The 21428-nt window shown below is 41.1% G+C and overlaps 1 protein-coding gene across 13 annotated transcripts in view; it reads right to left on the reverse strand.

Annotated features, from left to right (window-relative positions):
• Nucleotides 1-21428, reverse strand: part of DLGAP1 (DLG associated protein 1) — a 750273-nt gene that overhangs the window by 138202 nt on the left and 590643 nt on the right. For all 13 annotated transcript variants that reach the window (XM_043888813.1, XM_043888810.1, XM_043888814.1 and 10 more), the window contains 2 exons: nt 7863-8040; nt 11-251 (listed from right to left, as the gene is read on the reverse strand). In XM_043888813.1, the coding sequence (XP_043744748.1) occupies nt 11-251; nt 7863-8040 (419 nt within the window). The remainder of the gene's footprint in view (nt 1-10; nt 252-7862; nt 8041-21428) is intronic.

A 21428-nucleotide genomic window follows, 5' to 3' on the forward strand; every position in this document is an offset into this window, starting at 1 on the left:
GCACACTCACCCGTGCTGCTCTGGATGGTCCTCACGGTGGTGGTGGTGCGCGGTGGGGAGGAGGACCGCAGCGACACGCACTCGTCGTCCTGCGAACAGCCCTTCTCGATGGCTCGCACATAGCTGTGGCTCCGCATGCGGAAGCAGCCAGGCATCGGCAGGTCCAGGGCCTCCACCGCCTGCGACTCCAGCTCGCTGAACACCGACTCGCAGACCGACTCGAACTGCCCGTTCACCTCCATCTCGCTTACCTGCGGGGCCAGATGGGACGTTAGCAACCGCTCTTCCTGGGGAGAAGCCAGCTCGCCCTCCGAGCATCTCCAAACCGCATCCCCCAGAGGAACACCCCATCAGATAGCATTAAATTCGAACGCATTTTAGCTTCTCAGCAAAAAAATCAGACCAGTCAATCCTAAAGGAAATTAACCCTGACTATGACGAAGCTCCCATACTTGGCCACCTGATGCGAAGAGCTGACTCATTGGAAAAGACTCTAATGCTGAGAAGGACTGTGGGCAGGAGGTGAAGGGGACGACAGAGGATGAGATAGTTGGATGGCATCACTGACTCCATGGACATGAGTTTGAGTAAGCTCCGGGAGTTGGTGATGGACAGGGAAGCCTGACGTGCTGCAGTCCTTGGGGGTCACAAAGAGACACAACTGAGCCACTGAATGGCAGTCTCCTTACAGACTAATGGGGTGGTATCTAGCTTATAGTCAATTAAACTCTAAAGAAAGAGAACTTTGTTTTTAGAATGCAAGGAAGCATGGTGTTGGGAAATCATTCCTCCAGCTCATGCTGAGATGCTAATTTTCCTTTATCCCTTCTCCAGCAGATATAAATGCAAACCTAGGGGCCAATGTTACAGCCCACGGTCAGAGTTCATGTACTTCAATGGGGCAATTTTTGGCACAAACGTTTTAGAAGCTAGTATTTTTATTGTGCCTTTGGAAGTGACTAGTTCGTCAAATAATTTGTGTCGGCTGGAGTGTAATTTAGTGCAAAGTCTAGAAACAGGCCCTATATTTTCTGGCAAGATATATACATTCTGCACAAAAATAGGTCAACCGAGATGTGTCAGTCTTGAAAGACACTATTATTGAGATTTTCAAACTATATACATACTATCTAAAAAAGGTTTACTCTTCTCTATAAAAAGCTGATATGGTCCACAAATTGTTTTTAAAATCTTCCAAATAAATTCTTCCCCTTTTTGAGGAATCAGTGTTTATTTACTTATATTCCTCTGTATATAACTTACACTGGATTTGAACACCACATTAAAAAAAAAAGCCAGACCAGGTTGTTTAATCGCTCAGTTGTGTCCAACTCTCTTGCCACCCCACGGACTGCAGGCCTCCAGGCTTCTCTGCCCATTGGATTTCCCAGGCAAGAACACTGGAGTGGGCTGTCATTGTCTCCAGGGGATCAAACTGTGTCTCTTACATCTCCTGCTTTGGCAGTTGGATTCTTTACCACTAGCACCACCTGAGAAGCCCCATATTATATTTATATGTATATCTTTATTCCATACTAAAGATCTTGGTTTTCAAGGACACAGAAGATGATAGAATTGGGATATTCCACAATGATTCATTGGTTTCTTCCACAGTATATACACAACAGCCTCAGAATAGCAAACTAATACCACTTCTGCGCATACCACTATTAAAAACAGTTCACAATTCCTTCCTTTTGCATGTGCTCTCTCTGTTCGTTCCTCATTTAAAAATAGTTGTGCTATAGAATGAGGCCAGGCTCCACCTTTGCAGTACCAGGTGCTACTGCCAGTTCTGACAGCCTTAAAAACTTGAACTTCACTTCTGGGGGAGTAATCTGAAATGTAGATTTGAGAATTACTGGTTGGGGGAAATAGCATTTAAAGTTGGAAGTTGTGTGTGCAAGATTGTGTATGAGTATTTTTGTATTAAAAAAATTTAAAGGCAAAAGAAAAAATTGTTGTGCTATTTTGATATTATCAGAGCACATCACATACATGTTCTTTCCCACTGCAGCTCTCATTAGTCCTAGTTTTACAAATGACTAAGTTAATGTTTGTCACTACTTTTTTCATACAAAAAGGTGATTCTTTATCCAGCCTAGACACACATATAGGTCAAGTAGCTCTAGATGGCTTATAAAGACCAAGAGAGGGCCCCCAACCCACCTCCAATGCTTCCTCCCCAGAAGAACCATTTTCAATTCTTCCAGGTGAATCTTAATAGTATTTGCATCCATATTGCCAGACACATGCTTATGTGAATCTCCTGATACGTTCAGAGACCTCTGATAACCTCTTGGTTTCCTTCCTGCCCTTGAAACGTCTGTCTGGGTGCCTCCTACCACAATCTATGGCTGCTAAGCCCACTGCTGTGCTGGGATCTCCCTTCCCCATCATTCCGGGGGTGCCTTTCATTATCTAACTGGTGGTGGTGCCCCAGTTCCCCTTCCCCTGTTTTATTCCCTCTTTTCAGTGGAGCACATCTTCCAGTGCTTTCTCGGGAAGGCGGCCCCCTTCACAACATTGGAAATGTCTGTACCACCTCCACCGTCAAGGGAGAGCATGCTTGCATTTAGAGTTTTAGCTGCATCCCTCCTTCTTTCAGGTGTTTCTGGGCTTCTCTCCTTGTCTCTTAGCCTCCGTGTGTGCTAGAGACTGAGAAAACGGATGTCTTTCTCACCTCTGAGCCTTTCTGTGTGCGCTGGTTTGCCCCATCCCTTCTGGAAGCATTTTAGGGTTTTTTTTTTTTTTTTTGGTCCTGAGTGATCTAATGTTTCACCATGGCATTCCCTGTAGGGATCTTTCTCCATTCATTATACTAGGTACTGGGTGGGCCCTCTCAACCTGAAGAGTCATATCTTTCAATTCTGGGACCATTTCTGGGACCATCATTTCATTAGTAATTGCCTTCCTTCTGTTTCACTGCTCAGATTTTAAATTCATTTGGATTTATTTTTTATCTGGGTTAATGCCATGAGTGGGACTATAGAGAAGGCTGAATGCTGAAGAATTGATGCTTTCAAACAGTGATGTTTGGTAAGATTCTTGAGAGTCCCTTGGACAGTAAGGAGATCAAACCAGTCAATCCTAAAGGAAATTAACCCTGAATATTCATTGGAAGGACTGGTGCTGAAGCTGAAGCTCCAATCCTTTGGCGACCTGATGCAAAGAGCTGACTCATTGGAAAAGAACCTGGTGCTGGGAATGATTGAAGGCAGGAGGAGAAGGGAATGACAGAGGATGAGGTGGTTGGATGACATTACTGACTCAATGGACATGAGTCTGAGCAAACTCCAGGAGATACTGAAGGACAGGGAAGCTTGGCATGCTGCAGTTCATGGGGTTGCAAAAAATTGGACAGGACTTAGCAATTGAACAACAGCAATGCTGTTTCTACTATATCATGGGCAATTCACTTGAATTCTCTGAGCCTCACTTTTCTCATCTGTAAAATGGGTATAGTAATACCTACCTCACAGGGATGCTTTTAAGGAGAAAAATAAAATATACAAGTGAAACTTACTAGGCACATAGTAGGCATTCCACAAGTACTAGATATTATTTTATGAGAGAGTGTGGTGGGAAGAATGAGAAAAATTACTTTAATTCTCTGAAGTTCATAAATTAAAAAATGATCTTTCTTATGCGTGTGTGCATGTCCGTAGTCTGCCAGGCTCCTCTGTCATGGGATTTTCCAGGCAAGAATACTGGAGTGGGTTGCCATTTCCTTCTCCAGGGGATCTTCCAGACCCACGGATCGAACCCATGTCTCCTGCATTGGCAGGCATATTCTTTACGACTGAGCTACCTAGGAAGCCAATCTTTCTTACAGTTGATATGAAATTAATGAGATAATATGCAAAGCTTATAGCATATGTCAGGTAAATGATATATAGTAACTATTCCATTTGTTCTCATTTCCATTATTACTACTGCTATTATTGGCAATATTATTGCCACTAATAACCCAATTCCAGCAGATATTGAAGAAAGTTATGAGTTAGGAGTCAGGACACCTAGGTGTTCTAGGTTCTGTCACTGACTAGCTGTGTGCTCATAGATGCTTAATTCATCTCCGTTTACATTTCTGGTACATATACAAGGAAGGGATGGTTTAGGTCAAAAGTCACCACTAACCTGCTAGTACTACCATCAAGTACAATAACTGCCCTATTACATTTACATTTTTAAAATGGTGTACAAACCCAAACATCACTGGACAAAATATATCTGTGGGCTTCTAGTTTATCATTCTAGGTGAAGATGTTTGATTTGGACTTGAAATAAATTGAGAAGTAAATTAAGCTAATTTGGAAATGAGAGTTATTATGCCAAATATTTTTAAAAATGTGACTTTCTCAAATTCTTCTCAAGTCTTACTTTAAAAGCCCCCATTTTTTAGATGTGTATATAGGGAAAAAAAAGTAGAAAGGGAATAAACATATAAAAAGATATTTGGTTTTCCTCATAATCCAAGCGCAATCTGTTTTTATGGATATTTTATTTCTATAAGGTATGAATGGCGGAAAAAATTGTTATTCTATACCAATTTCTTAACTTACAGCATTTTACTTTGATCTTTATAGGAGCCTTTGATGAATAATATATCAGGTTTTAAGAAGGAATAGGATATAATGCACTTAAATTCTATACTATTAGAGCTGCTACTGAAGATCTGTAAGAGAGATATCTCCAACATCACAACAACCAACTACTTTTTGAAAAGCCTAGAATATATATAATAGGATTACTTAGAAGAAGAAATCATTCTCTTTGAATAATGACAATGCTGGGACGGTGACAGAATATTTGAAATCATCCTTCCTGATACTCTGTTCCTTGAAAAATGAATATGATACTAGAAAAATGGTGTGTCATTAGGAATCCATTTAGGATGGCTCTGCTTCCTGTATTTTACTTAAGGTGAAATGATCACAGCACTGAATCGCAGACTTGGCCCCCCCAGATCAGGGCCCACATGTGCCTCTTCAGTGATTTGTCGACATTGTACTAAATTGTCACCAGAAAGTGACACTGTCTCAAGGAAGGTCAGATCTGTGGTGCAGAGACTAAAAGCAGGCAGCTGCATAAGCGTGCGTCCTGATAGAGAAGCTCTCCTGTTTTAACTATGTGAAATTATGAAAGCAGTGGGTGTGTATAAGCATTTTCAGCAAAATATTCTAAACCCATGGATGTATTCTTCAGGTGTGACACCTGAGATTTATAGACTATTTTACAATTCTGGAAGGCTATGTGACCACAAGCCTGTCCAGAATAAAGATAAGTTTGAAAACGTTTTAAAAATTATATTGTTTATGTTGAAAAAAAGTAAGAACAAAGCAAAGTTCAAATTTCACCAAATGAGACACCAAATATTTACCTAAGAGTTGGGATAGTGAGCTTCTCTGGACAGCAGTAGCTGGCACAAATAGATATGTGTACTCTTGGAGATTTCTTTAAGGAAATGTACAGTGGGCAAACACTGGAATCCAATATGCCAACTTTTCCTGACTTCCACCCTACCCTGATATTGGAGCCTTGCTGTGGTCCCTGCCTTTGCTTTTCAAGGATACATTTTAGCAGGAAGCTCTATTTTGATGGTGGGGACAAAATGGGAGGAGTGGTCCTATTTCAAGGTCTTCCTCTGATAGATCAGAGATGCTTCAGGGCTTAGCCTACTATTCAACACCACCACCTTTACCATCTTCACCACTACCAGCATCATTAGCATCATCTTTACTACCACCATCATGACCAGCACCCTCATCACACTCCTCACCACCATTACCGGCACCATCTCCATCAACACTATCGCCACTATCAGCAGCAGCAGCAGCACGACCACCACCACCAGTAATATTAATTCTCACCCTGAGGATCACAAAGTCTTTCAAACTAGCCTCTCTGCCTCTTCAGGCTCTTTCTCATTCTCTCCAATTTTCCTACAATTAATTTTTTTCGGGGGAGGCTGGATTAACTATCCTTCATCAAAGTTCTGATTGTCTGTTTTGCCTGCATAAAAGCTGAAGTTTTAATTAATCTTCAGTCAGTCCCCCTTCTAATGAATAAGATCCAGTCCCCTGGGCCATGCGTGGAAGGCCGTGCATGAAAGATGCCTCCAAGACAAAATTCAGAACAGATTGCCCATTGCTGCGGCTATAAGTATTCTGAATTCCAACCACACACTATTGCTTGCATGTGCTTTGGGGCTTCCAATGTGGTGCTAGCGGTAACTGCTTTAGGCCAGCATTTTTCAAAGTTCAGATATATACTATTTTAATAAATACTTCTTTATTAATACATTACTTATTAGAATCACCTGGAATATCTGTTAAAATGTACATTCCTAGACCCCATGCCTAGAAGCTCTCTCTTTAGAATCCTGGGCACTAAACACTTTTTTTTTTTTTTTTAATTCTCTTGGGGATCTCATTGACAATTTCATGACCACAAAGTCCCATTTAACTTTTGGTTACTTACATATCTTACAGAGTGTTTATAAGGATTAATATTATGAACACATAAAGCGGTTGGCACGGTGCCTGACCCAGTAAACTTGGCTCTTATGGCTAATTCTTGTCCTACCTACCTCAGTGTTTTTCTGGTGTTCAAGTAAATAATGTTTGTTATTTATTTTTTGGTATAACCTCCATTAAACTGTAAACTTAGGGGGAGCAGGAATGAGGCATTATTCACCACTGAATAACTTGCAAAATCTAGCCCAGTGTTTTGCTCAATAATATTAGCTGAGTTAACAGTATAGTGCTTTTTAAAATAATTAATTAATTTTTGTCTGCTCTGGGTCTTCTTTGCTGTGCATGGGTTTTCTCTAGCTTTGGCAGGTGGGGGCTACTCTCTAGTTGCAGAGCTTGGGCTTCTCACTGTGGGGGCTCCTCCTGCTATGGAGCACAGACTCTGGGTACTTGAGTTTCCGTAGTTGTGGCTCTCAGGCCCAGCAGTCTGGGCGCATGGGCTTAGTTGCCCTTCAACCAGGGATCAAACCCGTGTCCCCTGAATTGGCAGGTGGATTCTTAACCCTGGACCACCAAGGGAGTCCCAAGTATGGTGCTTATTTTTAAAAACTGATAAAAATTAAAATTCAGAACTCCTAAACATTATTTCAGAAAAAATACCCTTTTTTTGTCCTTCCAGAAGAAGCATCTCTTGCTCCTCTGGTGGCCCCTGAAAGCTGCAGTGTCCACCCTCTAGGAGTCCTAGGTTTGGCCCTCCCTTGCGCTGAGGCAGCCTAACCCCTTCTCATATTCTCTGAGACCATCAGTGGAAGGCACTAAGAAGCTTTAGCTGAGTGTTTCAGATGCAGTATTAAGTCAACTTTACTGAGTCTCCATCCCTAATTCTGGGTACCAGTTCTTAGAAGTAGACTTGTGTCTTAACAACCAAGACACAATATTCACCTAGGACCCAGCTGGAATAAACAGATCTCATTTCCCAGCCTTTGTCCCTGTTTTGATGACTTGCTTAATACTTTTAGGATTAGACACTGCCTGGGTTTTGCCAATGATGTCCACCCTGTCCTTCTATCCTTCAAATGTCTTTGCAACTGAAGCCTCATCCATCAACTTCTTAATGACAAATGTGCTGGTGCAGGCTGACTGCTGAAGAGTTTCCTCAAGGACTCCCCCCACGTGCTTTATACCCCGTCTGCCCCAAGGTCCCTTCTGCTGCTGGTAGGGCTGTTGGTCCCCAGAGCCGACTGTGGCCAATCACAGGCAGCATTTAGACTGAGGCCTCTGCCTGACCACCAGCATCACTCGGGGGATGTCAACCTCCTCGCGTCACACCCGCTGGGTTTCCCCAACTCCCCCGTGCAGTTCACTGCGCATGGCCGCGGGGCTCACCTGGCTGATGGTGCTCATGGCGCGCATGTAGCTCTCGTTCCTGGAGCGGAACTTCGGGGATGTGAGCAGCCCCGCAGGGTCAAGGCTGTCGAGGCTTCGGTTGATGGAGACCTCACTGACCGCCCTCAGGTAACTGTGACTCCGGATCTGGAGTTTGGGGGAGTGCTCATTGGAAATCCTGGAGGAGAACAATGGAGAGTGTGCGTCGAGTCCTGTTCCAACGTGCAGGCGGGAATAAGACAGGGCAAGTCCCGACTGCCATAGCCACCCTACATACTAGCGCGAGCAACACAGATGCCCTCCCATGGTCGTTACACTCCCCCGTGGGGTCTGGAAAGAAAGCTTTTGGTGGGAAATCATTGAGAGCAATTATAATTCCTTCAGCCCATGCAATAATGTCCTCAATCACATTTTCCTAGATATCCTAGAGGGCATCTTGTAGCTGCCATGCCTGCCCTAGAATTCTTCCTGGTTGTAATTTGTGAGCTTTCCCTTTGTATTCATTTCTTTTCTATGCCATCTTCTATTTTACTTTTTATTGTGGTAAAAGTCACATAATATATAAAATGCACTATTCAACCGTATTTAACTGTTGAGTTCTGTGGCACTAAGTATATTCACATTGTTGTGCAACTCTCACCATCATCCATCTCCCGAATGTTTCACCTTCCTAAACTGAAACTCTGTCCCCAGTAAACACTAATTCCCCATCCCCTGATCCCCCCTCCCCTCTACACCCAAAGCCCCTGGCATCTACCAATCTACTTTCTGACTCTATGAATTTGACTATTCTAGGTATCTCACATAGGTGGAATCAAACAGTATTTGCACCTACTGTATATTGGAATGCACTTTTGAGGTTAGTTTAATATATGTCCTACAAACAAGACTGTCTTTTTGGATTTTCTGTTAATGGCAGATGGGTGTCTGTCTGTAACTCTACCAATATCTCTCTCTTGATTCATCTACCATCTGTTTAATCTTTTCTCATTTAGTTGAGATTTAACAGTGAACAAAACTTATATTTTAGATGTTAACATGTGCACATCTCTAAATCTTGATATCCAAAGACAAATCTTACATACATTATACTCGTAAGACTATTTCCCAAGATGCATTTTAAAATTATAAAAGCAGAAACTGTACTTTGCAAATAGCCAAGCTATCCAGAAGTGCACAGAGCAGAAAGTGGGTCTCTCTGTCCCCTTGTTCCTGCTCCAGAATTCCACTCCCCTGAAAGAGCTGCCCATAGCAACTTGCTGTATAGCCTTCCTTGCCTTTTCTGTACACATAAAAACAATTATTTTAGTAATTAAAAATTTTTTATTGAAATATAGTTGATTTACAATGTTGTGTTAGTTTCAAGTGTATAGCAAAGTGGTTTAGTTATATATTCTTTTTCTTTAGACACTATTACAAGATATTGAACATAGTTCCTTATGCTATACAATAGGACCTTGGTTTATTTTTTTTAATCTATTTTATATACAGCAGTATATTTTAATCCTAAACTCCTAATTTATCCCCCCTCCCCCCTTTCCCCTATGGTAACCATAAGTTTGTTTTCTGTGTCTGTGTTTTTTAAGTAATTTTTGAAGTTTGTTTTTGTGTGGGATTCAGGGTGATTTTGTTTCTTTCATAATTAAATTAAAAAAATTTGCTATAATATTGTTTGCAATTTAAAAAGTTGATAAGGAAAAAGATGTAGGCCCAATAAGCTTCTATTATTTATAATTTTTCTGGAGATTGTAGCCAATGAAATTAGAAACAAAAAAATAAATAGAGAATATAAATATTATGAAGAAAGAAACTTTGAGTATTTATAGATTATACAATTAATTAGCTAGAAGATAAAATCAACTGAAAACTTTTAGAACTAATAAGAGTGATTCCCCAAATTGTTACATACAGGGTAAAAACAGAGAAATCAATAGTTTTTCTATATACTGCCACAACCAAATAGAAATTTTAATTTAAAAATCCATTCAAAATGATAAATATAATAAGTAGAAGCTATGAAAAAGAGGTGCACCAAAAATTTTTGAAAAAGTAATAAAACTTTATGCAAGGCAATAAGCAAGTCGTAAATAAAAACAATTTTCCCGGATGTGAAACTCAATATTGTAAAAAATTTTAAACTTCCTAAATTAATCTACAAATTTAATACTTGTTGTTCAATAGCTAAGTGGTGTCCAACTCTTTGTCACCCCATGAACTGCAGCACGCCAGGCTCCTCTGTCCTCTACTGTCTCCTCTGTCCTCAGTATCTTGAGGAGTTTGCTCAGACTCATGTCCATTCCTGACCCAGGGATCCAACCCAGGTCTCCTCCATTGCAGGCAGATTCTTGACCATCTGAGCACCAGGGAAGCCCCTGGTAAATTTAATACTAAAAGCTGAGGATTTGATTAATGGCCACTTTTTGCAACTACATTGAAGTGAAGTGAAGTTGCTCAGTTGTGTCCGACTCTTTGCAATCCCATGGACTGTAGCCTACCGGGCTCCTCTGTCCATGGGATTTTCCAGGCAAGAATACTGGAGTGGGTTGCCATTTCCTTTTCCAGGAGATCTTCCCGACCCAGGGATCGAACCCAGGTCTCCTGCATTGTAGGCAGACGCTTTACCGTCTGAATCACCAGGGAAGACTACACTGAAGGAGGGGCCAAATTAGAATAGATCTGGAATTTAGCATCAAAAGGAAACCTCTTGTGTATTTTACTAATACAAAAGAGAAACTGTTCTAGCAATGTTCCCTATGGATCCTAAAAGTAGCTGCCAAACATAAAAATACCTCTGCCAGATCAGGCAAGTTATTTTGCATGCATTATGTGCCATTATGGAGAGTCACCATGGACCACTTTATAAATGCTTGTGCCAAAAATCCCTGTCAGAAAACAAATACACTGAAGAGTAAATTTTCCCATTGAGATCTCTTCTAGGGAAAGAGAGCCTTCGCTAGAAGCATTTACAGCCTAAAGTTCACGTCCACTAGAACTTGAGAGAAGACAAATATGTTTCTTTGTCTATTTTGTAGCATGACCCAGAGCAATGGTATTGCCAATATAAATGATGCTGCGCTTCCAAACAGTTATCAGGGCAGCAATGGGGGCAGCTGTTTCATAAATGGTCTGCATTCAAAAGAAAAAGTGAAAAGCTCAGTGTTTTGAAAAATGAGTGTGTGTCTGCTGGCTGAGATGGAGAAACTCTGGCCACTCATGAAATAAAGCATAATTCCAAACTGGAAAATCATTCAGAAGAGATCAAATAGTTCTACTTTGGTGAGTCATTCCTCACCACACATTCCTCACCACCTCACATGTTGTTTCATGTGATGAAACAACACATACTTTAATGATACACGAAATATAAGGAAATGAGCTTTTTGATCTTGTCCACTTAGAGAGCAGAGCCCACAGCTCTCATTATAAAGGGTACGGTATGTACGTGTGCTCCTGATGATGAAACACTCATGAAAGAAACACCAAAAGAGAATGAGTTGATTATCAACTCTAGAGGAAGTTGCTAAGAAGAAAAGGAATGTGCAAATTCAGAAACATTAGCCCTAATATTAATGATCGATGTTAACCTATTCAAATGACAGCCATCATATTTCACTTTCTCTCTAAATTGCTTATGCTAAGTTAACCTTTCATGGCTTATCCCAATGGAATTGAGATTTTGGCCTGGTTGAGCCCCATTCATTGTCATGTCCTTTAACTGCACCCAAAGATGGGATGCCCTTAGATGGCAGTGAGACAGCTAGACAAACAAGTTTGGCCAGTGAATCAGTAAGGTTTCCATTGCAAAAAGAAAAAAAGCAATAATACTTGGAAAGCAACATTTAATACATTTTATTTTTTGAATATAGTTTTATTAATTTTAATTGTGTTTATTTTAAAAGATATTTTAATTTTATTGGAGTATAGTTAATTTACCATAATGGGAAAGAATATGAAAAAGAATGCATGTGTATATATATATATATACATATATATATATGAATCACTTTGCTGCACAGCAGAAATTAACACAATACTGTAAATCAACTACACTGCATATTCTGTGATAACCTATATTAAGTAAGTTGATTTACAATGTTGTGTTAATTTCTGCTGTACAGTAAAATGATTCATACACACACACACATATATATAATCCATTTTTTTCATATTCTTTTCCATTATGGTTTATCACAGGATATTGAATATAGTTCCCTGTACTATACAGTAGGACCTTGTGGTTTATGCATTCTCTATATAATAGTTTACCTCTGTTAATTTCAAACTCCCAATCCATCCCTCCCCCTGCCCCCCTTTAACTTTGGCAACCACAAGTCTGTTCTCTCTGTCTGAGAACACAAATTTTGAATCAGGGTTCCCAAAGAGAAAATGATTAATCCTGTAATATATCACTGAAATTATAACCCCACAAGATGAATAAGCTCCAGGGATCTAATGTACAGCACAGTGCATGTGTCCTATCACTCAGTCATGTCCGACTCTTTGCGACCCCGTGGACTGTAGCCCTCCAGGCTCCTCTGTCCATGGGATTCTCCAGGCAAGAACACTGGAGTGGGTTGCCATACTCTCCTCCAGGGGCTCTTCCCAACCCAGGGATCGAACCCAGGTCTCCTGCATTGCAGGCAGATTCTTTACCACTGAGTCACCAATAACTACATGATAACAAATAAAATGGAAAACTTACTCAAGGGGCTCAGAGCAAGCCCCATGAAAAAGAATAAACCTGAAGAGAGATTATGCAGGCTGAGAAATTAAAAGAAAAGAATAAGGAAGAACAAACAGAGCTTCAAAGATGGTGGGACACCATCAAACACACCAACATACATGTAATTGGAGTTCCAGAAGGAGAGGTAGAAAATACATTTGAAGAATTAGTGGCCAAAAACATCCCATATCTGATGAAAACTCATATATCTAAGAAGCTTAAAAAAACTCAAAATACTATAAACTCAGTGAGATCCACACCTCATCCTTGTAGAAGTGTCAAAAGGCAAAGACAATGAGAAAATCTTGAAAGCAGAAAGAAATGACTCATCACTTACTACAGGGAATCATCAATAAGGTTAAAAGCTGACTTCTCATCATAAATCAAGGGTGCTAGAGGGCACTGAGATGAAATATTCCAAGTACTGAATGAAAAAGATTGTCAACAAAGAAGTCTATATACAGAAAAACTGTTTTTCAAAAAAGAAGTTAAGACATTCCCAGAAACAGACTGAGAGATTCATTGCCAGCCACCTAGAGTCTTTTTTCAAACTTCTTTTTGCAACACCATATTGTTCCTTAAACGCTTCATTTTCCTTCTGTTTCTTAGAACTTTAACTTCATAAAGGGATCCATTTCACCAACTGATTAGCCCCATCAGAACAGCACAGCTTAGACACAGGAGCAACTTCTACATTTTAAGATTCAGACTGAAGAAACAAACTCCCCTAGGCCCCTTGTTATGTTCTTTGTTGCTCTTCCTCCATAAATGCGTGATGTGGGGAATGAATGTCAGCACTATTTCTGGGAGACATGACACTGCCAAGTGTTGTAGACCTTGCTATCTCTTAGAAGTCCAGGGTGGGGTAAAAGGAAGATGAGGAAATCATCTTGGGGATTTTTCTTTGCTCCATTAGCTTCACTCTGTAGAGAAAAAAACTGATATGGGTGGGGATTTGTTGACTGTTCTACTGGGAAGATTATCAAAGAGCCACAGGCTGAGTATCTGCAAAGCCATATGCTAGAAGCTGGGATAATGCATTTTAGTTATAAAGTGGATCTTGTCCAAAATAAAGGTGCAGTTCTTCTGACAATAATTCATCAACCCTAGCAACTTTCAACATAAAATGCAGTTCTTACAGGGTGCCAAATATGTTTATCCATTATATTTAGGCTCTTCTGACACTTGGAAGGACTTCCCAGGTGGTGCTAGTGGTAAAGAACTCACCTGAGAAGAACTCAATGCAGGAGATGCAAGAGACTCGGGTTTGATCCCTGGGTCAGGAAGAGCCCCTGGAGAAGGGCACAGAAATTCCTGGAACCGTGCAATCCCCTGGAGGAGGGCACAGAATTCCAAGAAAGATACTTGGAATTCAAACATTCTTTCCTATAGATTCTCTAGACTGTGCAACATTAGATTTAAAACAATACAAATCAGATGCCAACTATTCATAATGCTTGTGCTAGATGCTGCAGAGAACATGTGATTCCTGCCTTTGATAACATCAGTCTCCAGACAGAGACAAATATGCCGAACGAACTTGAAGATAATCTGTGTTGTGCTTATAACAGGGCTTCCCAGTTGGCGTTAGTGGTAAAGAACCCACCTGCTAATGCAGGAGACATATGAGATGCGGGTTTGACCCCTGGGTTGGGAAGATCCCTTGGAGGAAGGCATGGCAACGCCAGTATTCTTGCCTGGAGAATGCCATGAACAGAGGAGCCTGGCAGGCTACAGCCCATGGGGCCACAGAGCTGGATACGACTGAAGCAACTTAGTACACACACACGTGCTTATAATAAGTGTTCAAGAAAGAAGCAAGAAGAAGGTAGCAAAGAAGAGACTCATTTGGAGTAGAGGTATTAGGAAAAGCTTTGGAGAGAGGACAGCTTGGAGTCCTCTCAGACCCTGATAGACTGTCACCATGTAAGAGTGAGCCAGACAGAAGTCATTCCAGACCCAGGGAGCAAAAACTTGGAGGCTCAGGGCAGAGGACAGTGCCCAGGAAGCTGATATGTACAGAGCTGGGCCTGCTTTCATCAGAGGCTTATTGCAGTTGTAACTGCCTGCTGGCCAGTCTCCCCCATAAAACTGTGGGTTCTGGAAGGTAGTGACCACATCTGGGGTCATGGGATTATATGGAGTCATCACTGTGTTCCCAAAGCTTAGCAAAGTGGCTGGCATACACTGTTGTTGTTGTTCAGTTGCTAAGTCATGTCCAACTCTTTGCAACCCCATGGACTGCAGCACACCAGGCTTCCCTGTCCTTCACTATCTCCTGGAATTTGCTCAGATTCATGTCCATTGAGTCAGTGATGCCATCTAACTATCTCATCCTCTGTCATCCCCTTCTCCTCCTGCCCTCAATCTTTCCCAGCAACAGGGTCTTTTCCAATGAGTCGGCTCTTTGCATCATATTATTAGATCTCCTTAAAAATTTGTTGAATAAGTGTGTGGGAGGGAAATGTGGAGAGTCTGAAGTCCATCAAGGCATTGTGACAAGAAGCCCAGTAAGACCCTGATGAGGACCTGAAGAGAATCAAGGCACCATGGAAGGTGAAGACTTGAGGGGACAGAGGACTTGAGAGGACAGACCTCAAGACTTGAGGTCCCTTTGGAGATCTATTCCTCAGTGAAGGAAAGTGTTAGTCACTCAGTCATGTCCTACTCTTTGCAACCCCATGGACTGTAGCCTGCCAGGCTCCTCAGTCCATGGAATTATCCAGGCCAGAATACTGGAATGGGTTGCCATTTCCTTCTCCAGGGGATCTTCCCCACTCAGGGATCAAACCCAGGTCTCCTGCATTGCAGGCAGATTCTTTACCGTCTGAGCCACCAGGGAAGCCCTAAGCAGGACGGTAACGCCTCTCATCATGTTATATAGACTATAGTCAGACCCAAGGGAATTGATTTCTCTCTCTGGGAGCAGCAAGGAAAGAACCTTTCTTAATATTCAGATGTGCCCAGCAGAGTTTTGTTGATGGCTGACCGAGGATACAGTGCTTCATACACAAAGAATTGCTTCCAAGACCTGCATGCAGGAATTTGGGAGCTCTGGTATGCTTTCAGCATCCGAGGAGGTCTGTGTGAGTACACAGCACGTGTCCATGAAGGCAGATCCCGCCTAGAACTGAACAACAGGTGCAGCACTGAGCTCTTTTGCTTTCTTCGGCTCCGGGTGGCCAGTTTTATAAAAACAAGTCTTATGTATCACCTCAAAATGATCCCTACAATTCTCTTCCCTTTAGCTTGATTAAGACCAAAATGATCACTAAATTGATTACAATAATTCAGAGAGAAATGCGATCTGTGGAGCGGCAGTTGCCCTTAGTGGACTTCCCTGGTGGCTCAGCGGTAAAGAATCCGATCAAGCGGCTTCACAGCAGGGAACTTGCTCTGCTGAACTTGGCTCCATGTTGTAACAAGCTGGCTTCAAATCTCAGTTGGCACCTTGGTACTGGGGAAGCCACGCTTCCCCCTTGTTTAAAATAGAGAAGAACACCGCCTTGTAGAGCTGTGAGCGTTTTTCTTTCTCTTGGCAGCACCGCATGGCATGCCTGCGTTCGTGCTAAGTCCCTTCAGTCGTGTCTGACTCTTTGTGACCCCATGGACTGTAGCCCGCCAGGCTCCTCTGTCCACGGGATTCTCCAGGCAAGAATACTGGAGTGGGTTGCTATGCCCTCTTCCAGGGAGTCTTCCCAATCCAGGGATCGAACTCCTGTCTCTTATGTCTCCTGCATATCCAGGTGGGTTCTTTATCACTAGCGCCACCTAGGAAGTCCACCACATGGTATATGGGATCTTAATTCCCCACCCAGGGATGAAACCCTCAGCTCCTGCATTGGAAGGCAGAGTCTAAACCGCTGGACTTAACCACCTTAACTAAGGAAAGTCCCTTAGAGCTGTGAGAATTTACTGGATAATTAGCATCTTTCTCTCATTGTGGCAAATATAAATAACATAAAACCCATCATTTCAACCTTTTTTTTTTGTTTTTTAATTCTAATTGGAGGATAATTGCTTTATAATATTGTGTTCTTTTCTTCCATACATCAACATGAATCAGCCACAGGTATACATATGTCCACTCCCTCTCGAACTTCCTTCCCACATCCCACCCTATCCCACCCCTCTAGGTTGTCACAGAGCACTGGGCTGAGCTCCCTGCATCACAGAGCAAATTCCCACTGGCTATCTATTTTACATCTGGTCATGTGTATGTTTCCATGCTCCTCTCTCCATGCGTCCCACCCTCTCCTTCCCCTGCTGCGTCCACAAGTCTGTTCTCTATGTCTGCGTCTCCATTGCTGCCCTCCAAATAGGTTCATCAGTACCATCTTTCTAGATTCCAAACACGTGTTAATATACAGTTATTTGTCTTTCTCTTTCTGACTTACTTCACTCTGTACCCTAGGCTCTGGGTTCATCCGCCTCATTAGCGCTGACTCACATGTGTTCTTTTTTTATAGCCGAGTAAATATTCCATCATCCATTTTTAAGTGTACAGTTGGGTAGCATTAAGAACTTTTATAGTGTTGTACAACTGTCACCATCATCTAACCACAAAACCTTTTCATCATCTTAAACTGAAACTCTACCCATTAAACACTAACTCCCCACCCTTCCTTCCCTGACCATCTTACTTTCTGTTTCTATGAGTTCAACGACTCTGAAGTACCTCACATAAGTGGAATCATAGTGTTTGTCTGGCTTGTTTTGCTTAGCATAATGTCTTCAAGGTTCATCCATATGGCAGCATGTGTCAGAATTTCCTTGCTTTAATATTACTTAGTAATATTCCATAATTCTATACACCACATTCTGTTTATCCATTCATCCATCAACAGACACCTGGATTGCTTCTACCTGTTAACTATTGTGAATAACACTGCTATAATCTTAAGTGTACAAATATCTGTTTGAGTCCCTGCTTTCAATTCTTTTGAGTATATACTCGAAAGTAGAAATCTTACTTTAACAGAAATACTTAACTTTTCTATTTCATTTCTTAGCAATTAAGCTACCAGCAACTTTGGGGACCAATATAATCAAAACAAACTGTCATTTTTTTTTCCTCCAAAAAGATACTCTATTGATCATTTAAGGTAAGTTTTAGGGACACACAATAAGGCAGTATTTCAGGAACTATTATTGCTATGGCTGAAAACAGAAAAATACTTCTATTTGGTGAAAAGTATAGTAATAAATCTGAGTATAATTTTACTGCTCTAGTGATTGCAAAACAGTAATGTAATTAAAACTTGATACAGCAACATTGAGACTAAATTGCATTGCCATGATTAAGACATCCAGGAAAATAATTCTACAAGCAGTTAGAGATTACAGAAAGACTGTTGACAGGAGTGTCAGTCTATGAACCGGTTAAGTAAAGAAATGACGTCATCACTAAAGAAGACGGGATGACAATTCAAATGTACTAGTTAGTAAAGAGCCCTAATTCTTAGGAGGAATGTAAATGCTGCTTTGAGCTGAAGGGAGAGTATTTCTTTCAATTTAAAAAGTGTCAGGGCAGAAGAGGTGTACTTACACAGATGTAAGCTGACATTGACGAATCGGAGTCATTAAAGCCTGTGTGAAAGTCTTTTGATAGATTTTTTTTCATAAAGTGCTTCATTTTCTGACTTAACTTGAGGAAGAGAAAAATGCAACTAAAGACAGTCTTAAATAATTCTTCTAGTGTTGGCTTCCTTCTAATCCCCCTGGTTGGATGCTCTGTGTCTACATTCACTTCTAGCCTCGAAAAAGGTCTCAAAGAAGACCTCCCTCCCGTCCATGTGTCAGTCTTCAGTTGTTCAGAACACAGGTGTCAAGCCGTAGCTAAGCCTCCCTTCTCCTGGTGACACGTCCTCCTTCCTCTGGTCCTGTACGTCGAGATTTGTAGGTGCTTCACTACCTTGATAACTCATCTCTAAAGTAGGTCCTATTTGTTATTTTTTCTTTGATAACTGAGTACCTGGAACCAAACTCAACCTTTCAAACATGGGTTGACAAGAGTGGAATACAGAATGGCTATTGCTTTCTGTTCTGTAGAAAATCATCTTGGGGTGAAGTCTAAAAAGCTTTGGACTTATTGTTTGGCTTATAGTCACCCTGTTGGCTTCTGGTAAGCTTCCTTTGGACAACTTTTATTTATTTATTATTTTTTAAACTTATTATTTTGTATTGGAGTATAGCTGATTAACAATGTTGTGATAGTTTCAGGTAGACAGCAAAGGGACTCAGCCATACATACATGTGAGTCCCCCAAACTCCCTTCTCATCCAGGCTGCCACATAGCATTGAGTAGAGTTCCATGTGCTATACAGTAGGGACCTTGCTGGTTATCCATTTTAAATGTAGCAATGTGTACATGCCTTTGGACAACTTTTAGATCTTCACCTCAAAGGATGTTAACTCATTACGATTTTTGATCCTTTTCTTCCTGTGAAATTGACACCAAGGTTTATCCTGTCAACCCCATACAATATATGCAATATATGCACTCTATTCCTTTTTTCTTTTTGGTTGCACTGGGTCTTCATTGCTGTGAGTGGGCTTTCTCTGGTTGCAGCGAGTGGAGGCTACTCTTGGTTGTGGTGAGCAGGCTTCTCATTGCGGTGGCTTCTCTTGTGGAGCACAGGGTCCAGGCTGCGTGGGTTTCAGAAGTTGCAGCACACAAGCTCAGTAGTTGCAGATCGAGGGCTTAGATGTTCCACAGCATGTGGAATCGTCCCAGAACAGGGATCAAATCCACATTGGCAGGTGGATTCCCATCCACTGTGCCACCAGGGAAGTCCATATCAGCTATTCTTGCTAGTTGTGTCATCAGAAAATGTGATAACAGAAGCAAGTTTAATAAAATCCCAAGTCACTGAGGGTTACAAAGTTCTATGCTTTACCTACAGTGTCTTATTCAGTTAGCACACCAATATTATGAGTCATTCTAACAGTTATGAAACATTTTTATTCCTATTTTATAGATAAGGAAACTGAGGCTGATGAGTTTGTAAACTTACAATTGGAAGCTTGGCCTATCTAATTTCTGTCATCTTAACTACCTTGTGGCCTCCCCATAAGCATGCCACGTATTTTCTTACCCCATCACCTGTAAAATTATTGACTAGGATCGGGCAAATCCATTGTCTTTGGAGTTGGCTCAGTCCATTAACAGCATAGTCTTTGATAGGCTCTTTATCATGTACCTCTGTGACCCAGCCCATGCTTCTCTGATGTCAGTTTTTTCCCCGCAAGCCTATTGGGATCTACTGTTTAAATGTTTTAAATGCAGTTCCATTCCTCTGATATGTCTCAGCCAGTTCAGAGAGGAAAAATATAGGCAGTCCTGTATGTTCCTTTTCAGTCAGTCTATGCTGGCTCCTTCTTTTCTAAATCATCATAAACCATCCGTTTAAAAATCCATTCTGAAGTTGCCCCAGGGATTTACATTAGATTAACTATTTGAAATTTTTAGAATCCTCTCTTAGAAAACTGAGATAATATTTACTTCTTTTCTGGCACTTTCCCTATGGTTCCCAAAATATTACCAATATTGATTCTGCAATTACATCTGCATTCCTTTAGATGGAAATTAAATTTTCTTGGCTTTATGTATTTGCTTCTTATTTGTGGCAGTTACCTACTTGTGTTCTAAGTTGGGCTTAGGTAGTTGGCCATATTCTTTTTGTATGCCCAGTTCAATTAAGTTTTAACTCAGAAAGCTATTATGTATTGGGGAAGTATATTGTAACCAAATATAAACATGGTTCCTAGACATTTAGGGCTGCTTCTCACCTATGCCATGCTTCTGTACAAATTAGAAAAAGATGCCCCTTTCTCAAATAAAAAAGTGCTTAGATAATTATATTATGGTGTAACCTGAATAATTTATGGTAGATTCCATCCTAACGTTGCTCTTTGGCTCTAGCTGCATGATACAAATGCTCACATTTTGACCCAATCTCACATAAGACAGAACTATTTTAGACAATGACTGCTGAGATTGGAGGCATGGTTTTCACACTTCACTCAGACTGGTAAGAATGATGATTCCAATACACTGTGATAAGCTGTAATTCCTAAAACTACCACTAAAAAAGCTATACAAGAAGATACACTAAAAAACACTGTAGGTAAATCAAAATGGAATTCTAAAAAAATATTGAAGTTTCCCCTAACAAATCAGGAAAAAACCCAGGGAAACAAAAAAGTAAAAACTAACCAGAAAAATCAGAAAATTAAGAAAATCAAATGGAAGCCTTAAATCCTAAGATAGTAATTAAATTAAATGTAACTAATTGAATGCACGAATTAAAAGAGTTGCAGGCAGGATTAAAAAACATGACCCAACTATAAGCTGTCTAATGATGAACCTAGACAGCATATTAAAAAGCAGAGACATCACTTTGCTGACAAAGGTTCCTATGGTCAAATCTATGGTTTTTCCAGTAGTCATGTATGGATGTGAGAGTTAGACCATAAAGAAAGCTGAGCACCGAAGAATTGATGCGTTTGAACTGTGGTGTTGGAGAAGACTCCTGCGAGTCCCTTGGACAGCTAGGAGATCAAACCAGTCAATCCTAAAGGAAATCAACCCTGAATATTCATTGGAAGGACTGATACTGAGGCTGAAGCTCCAATAATTTGGCCAGCTGATGTGAAGAGCTGACTCATTGGAAAAGACCCTGATACTGGGAAAGATTGAGGGCAGGAGGGAAAGGGAGCAGCAGAAGGTAAATGGTTGGATGGCATCACTGACTCGATGGATGTGAGTTTGAGAAAACTCTAGGAGATAGTGAAGGACAGAGAAGCCTGGCGTGCTGCAGTCCATGGGGTCGCGAAGAGTC

The sequence above is a fragment of the Cervus elaphus genome, chromosome 27, assembly GCF_910594005.1.
Source record: "Cervus elaphus chromosome 27, mCerEla1.1, whole genome shotgun sequence".
In the NCBI taxonomy this organism is placed as follows: Eukaryota; Metazoa; Chordata; class Mammalia; order Artiodactyla; family Cervidae; genus Cervus; species Cervus elaphus.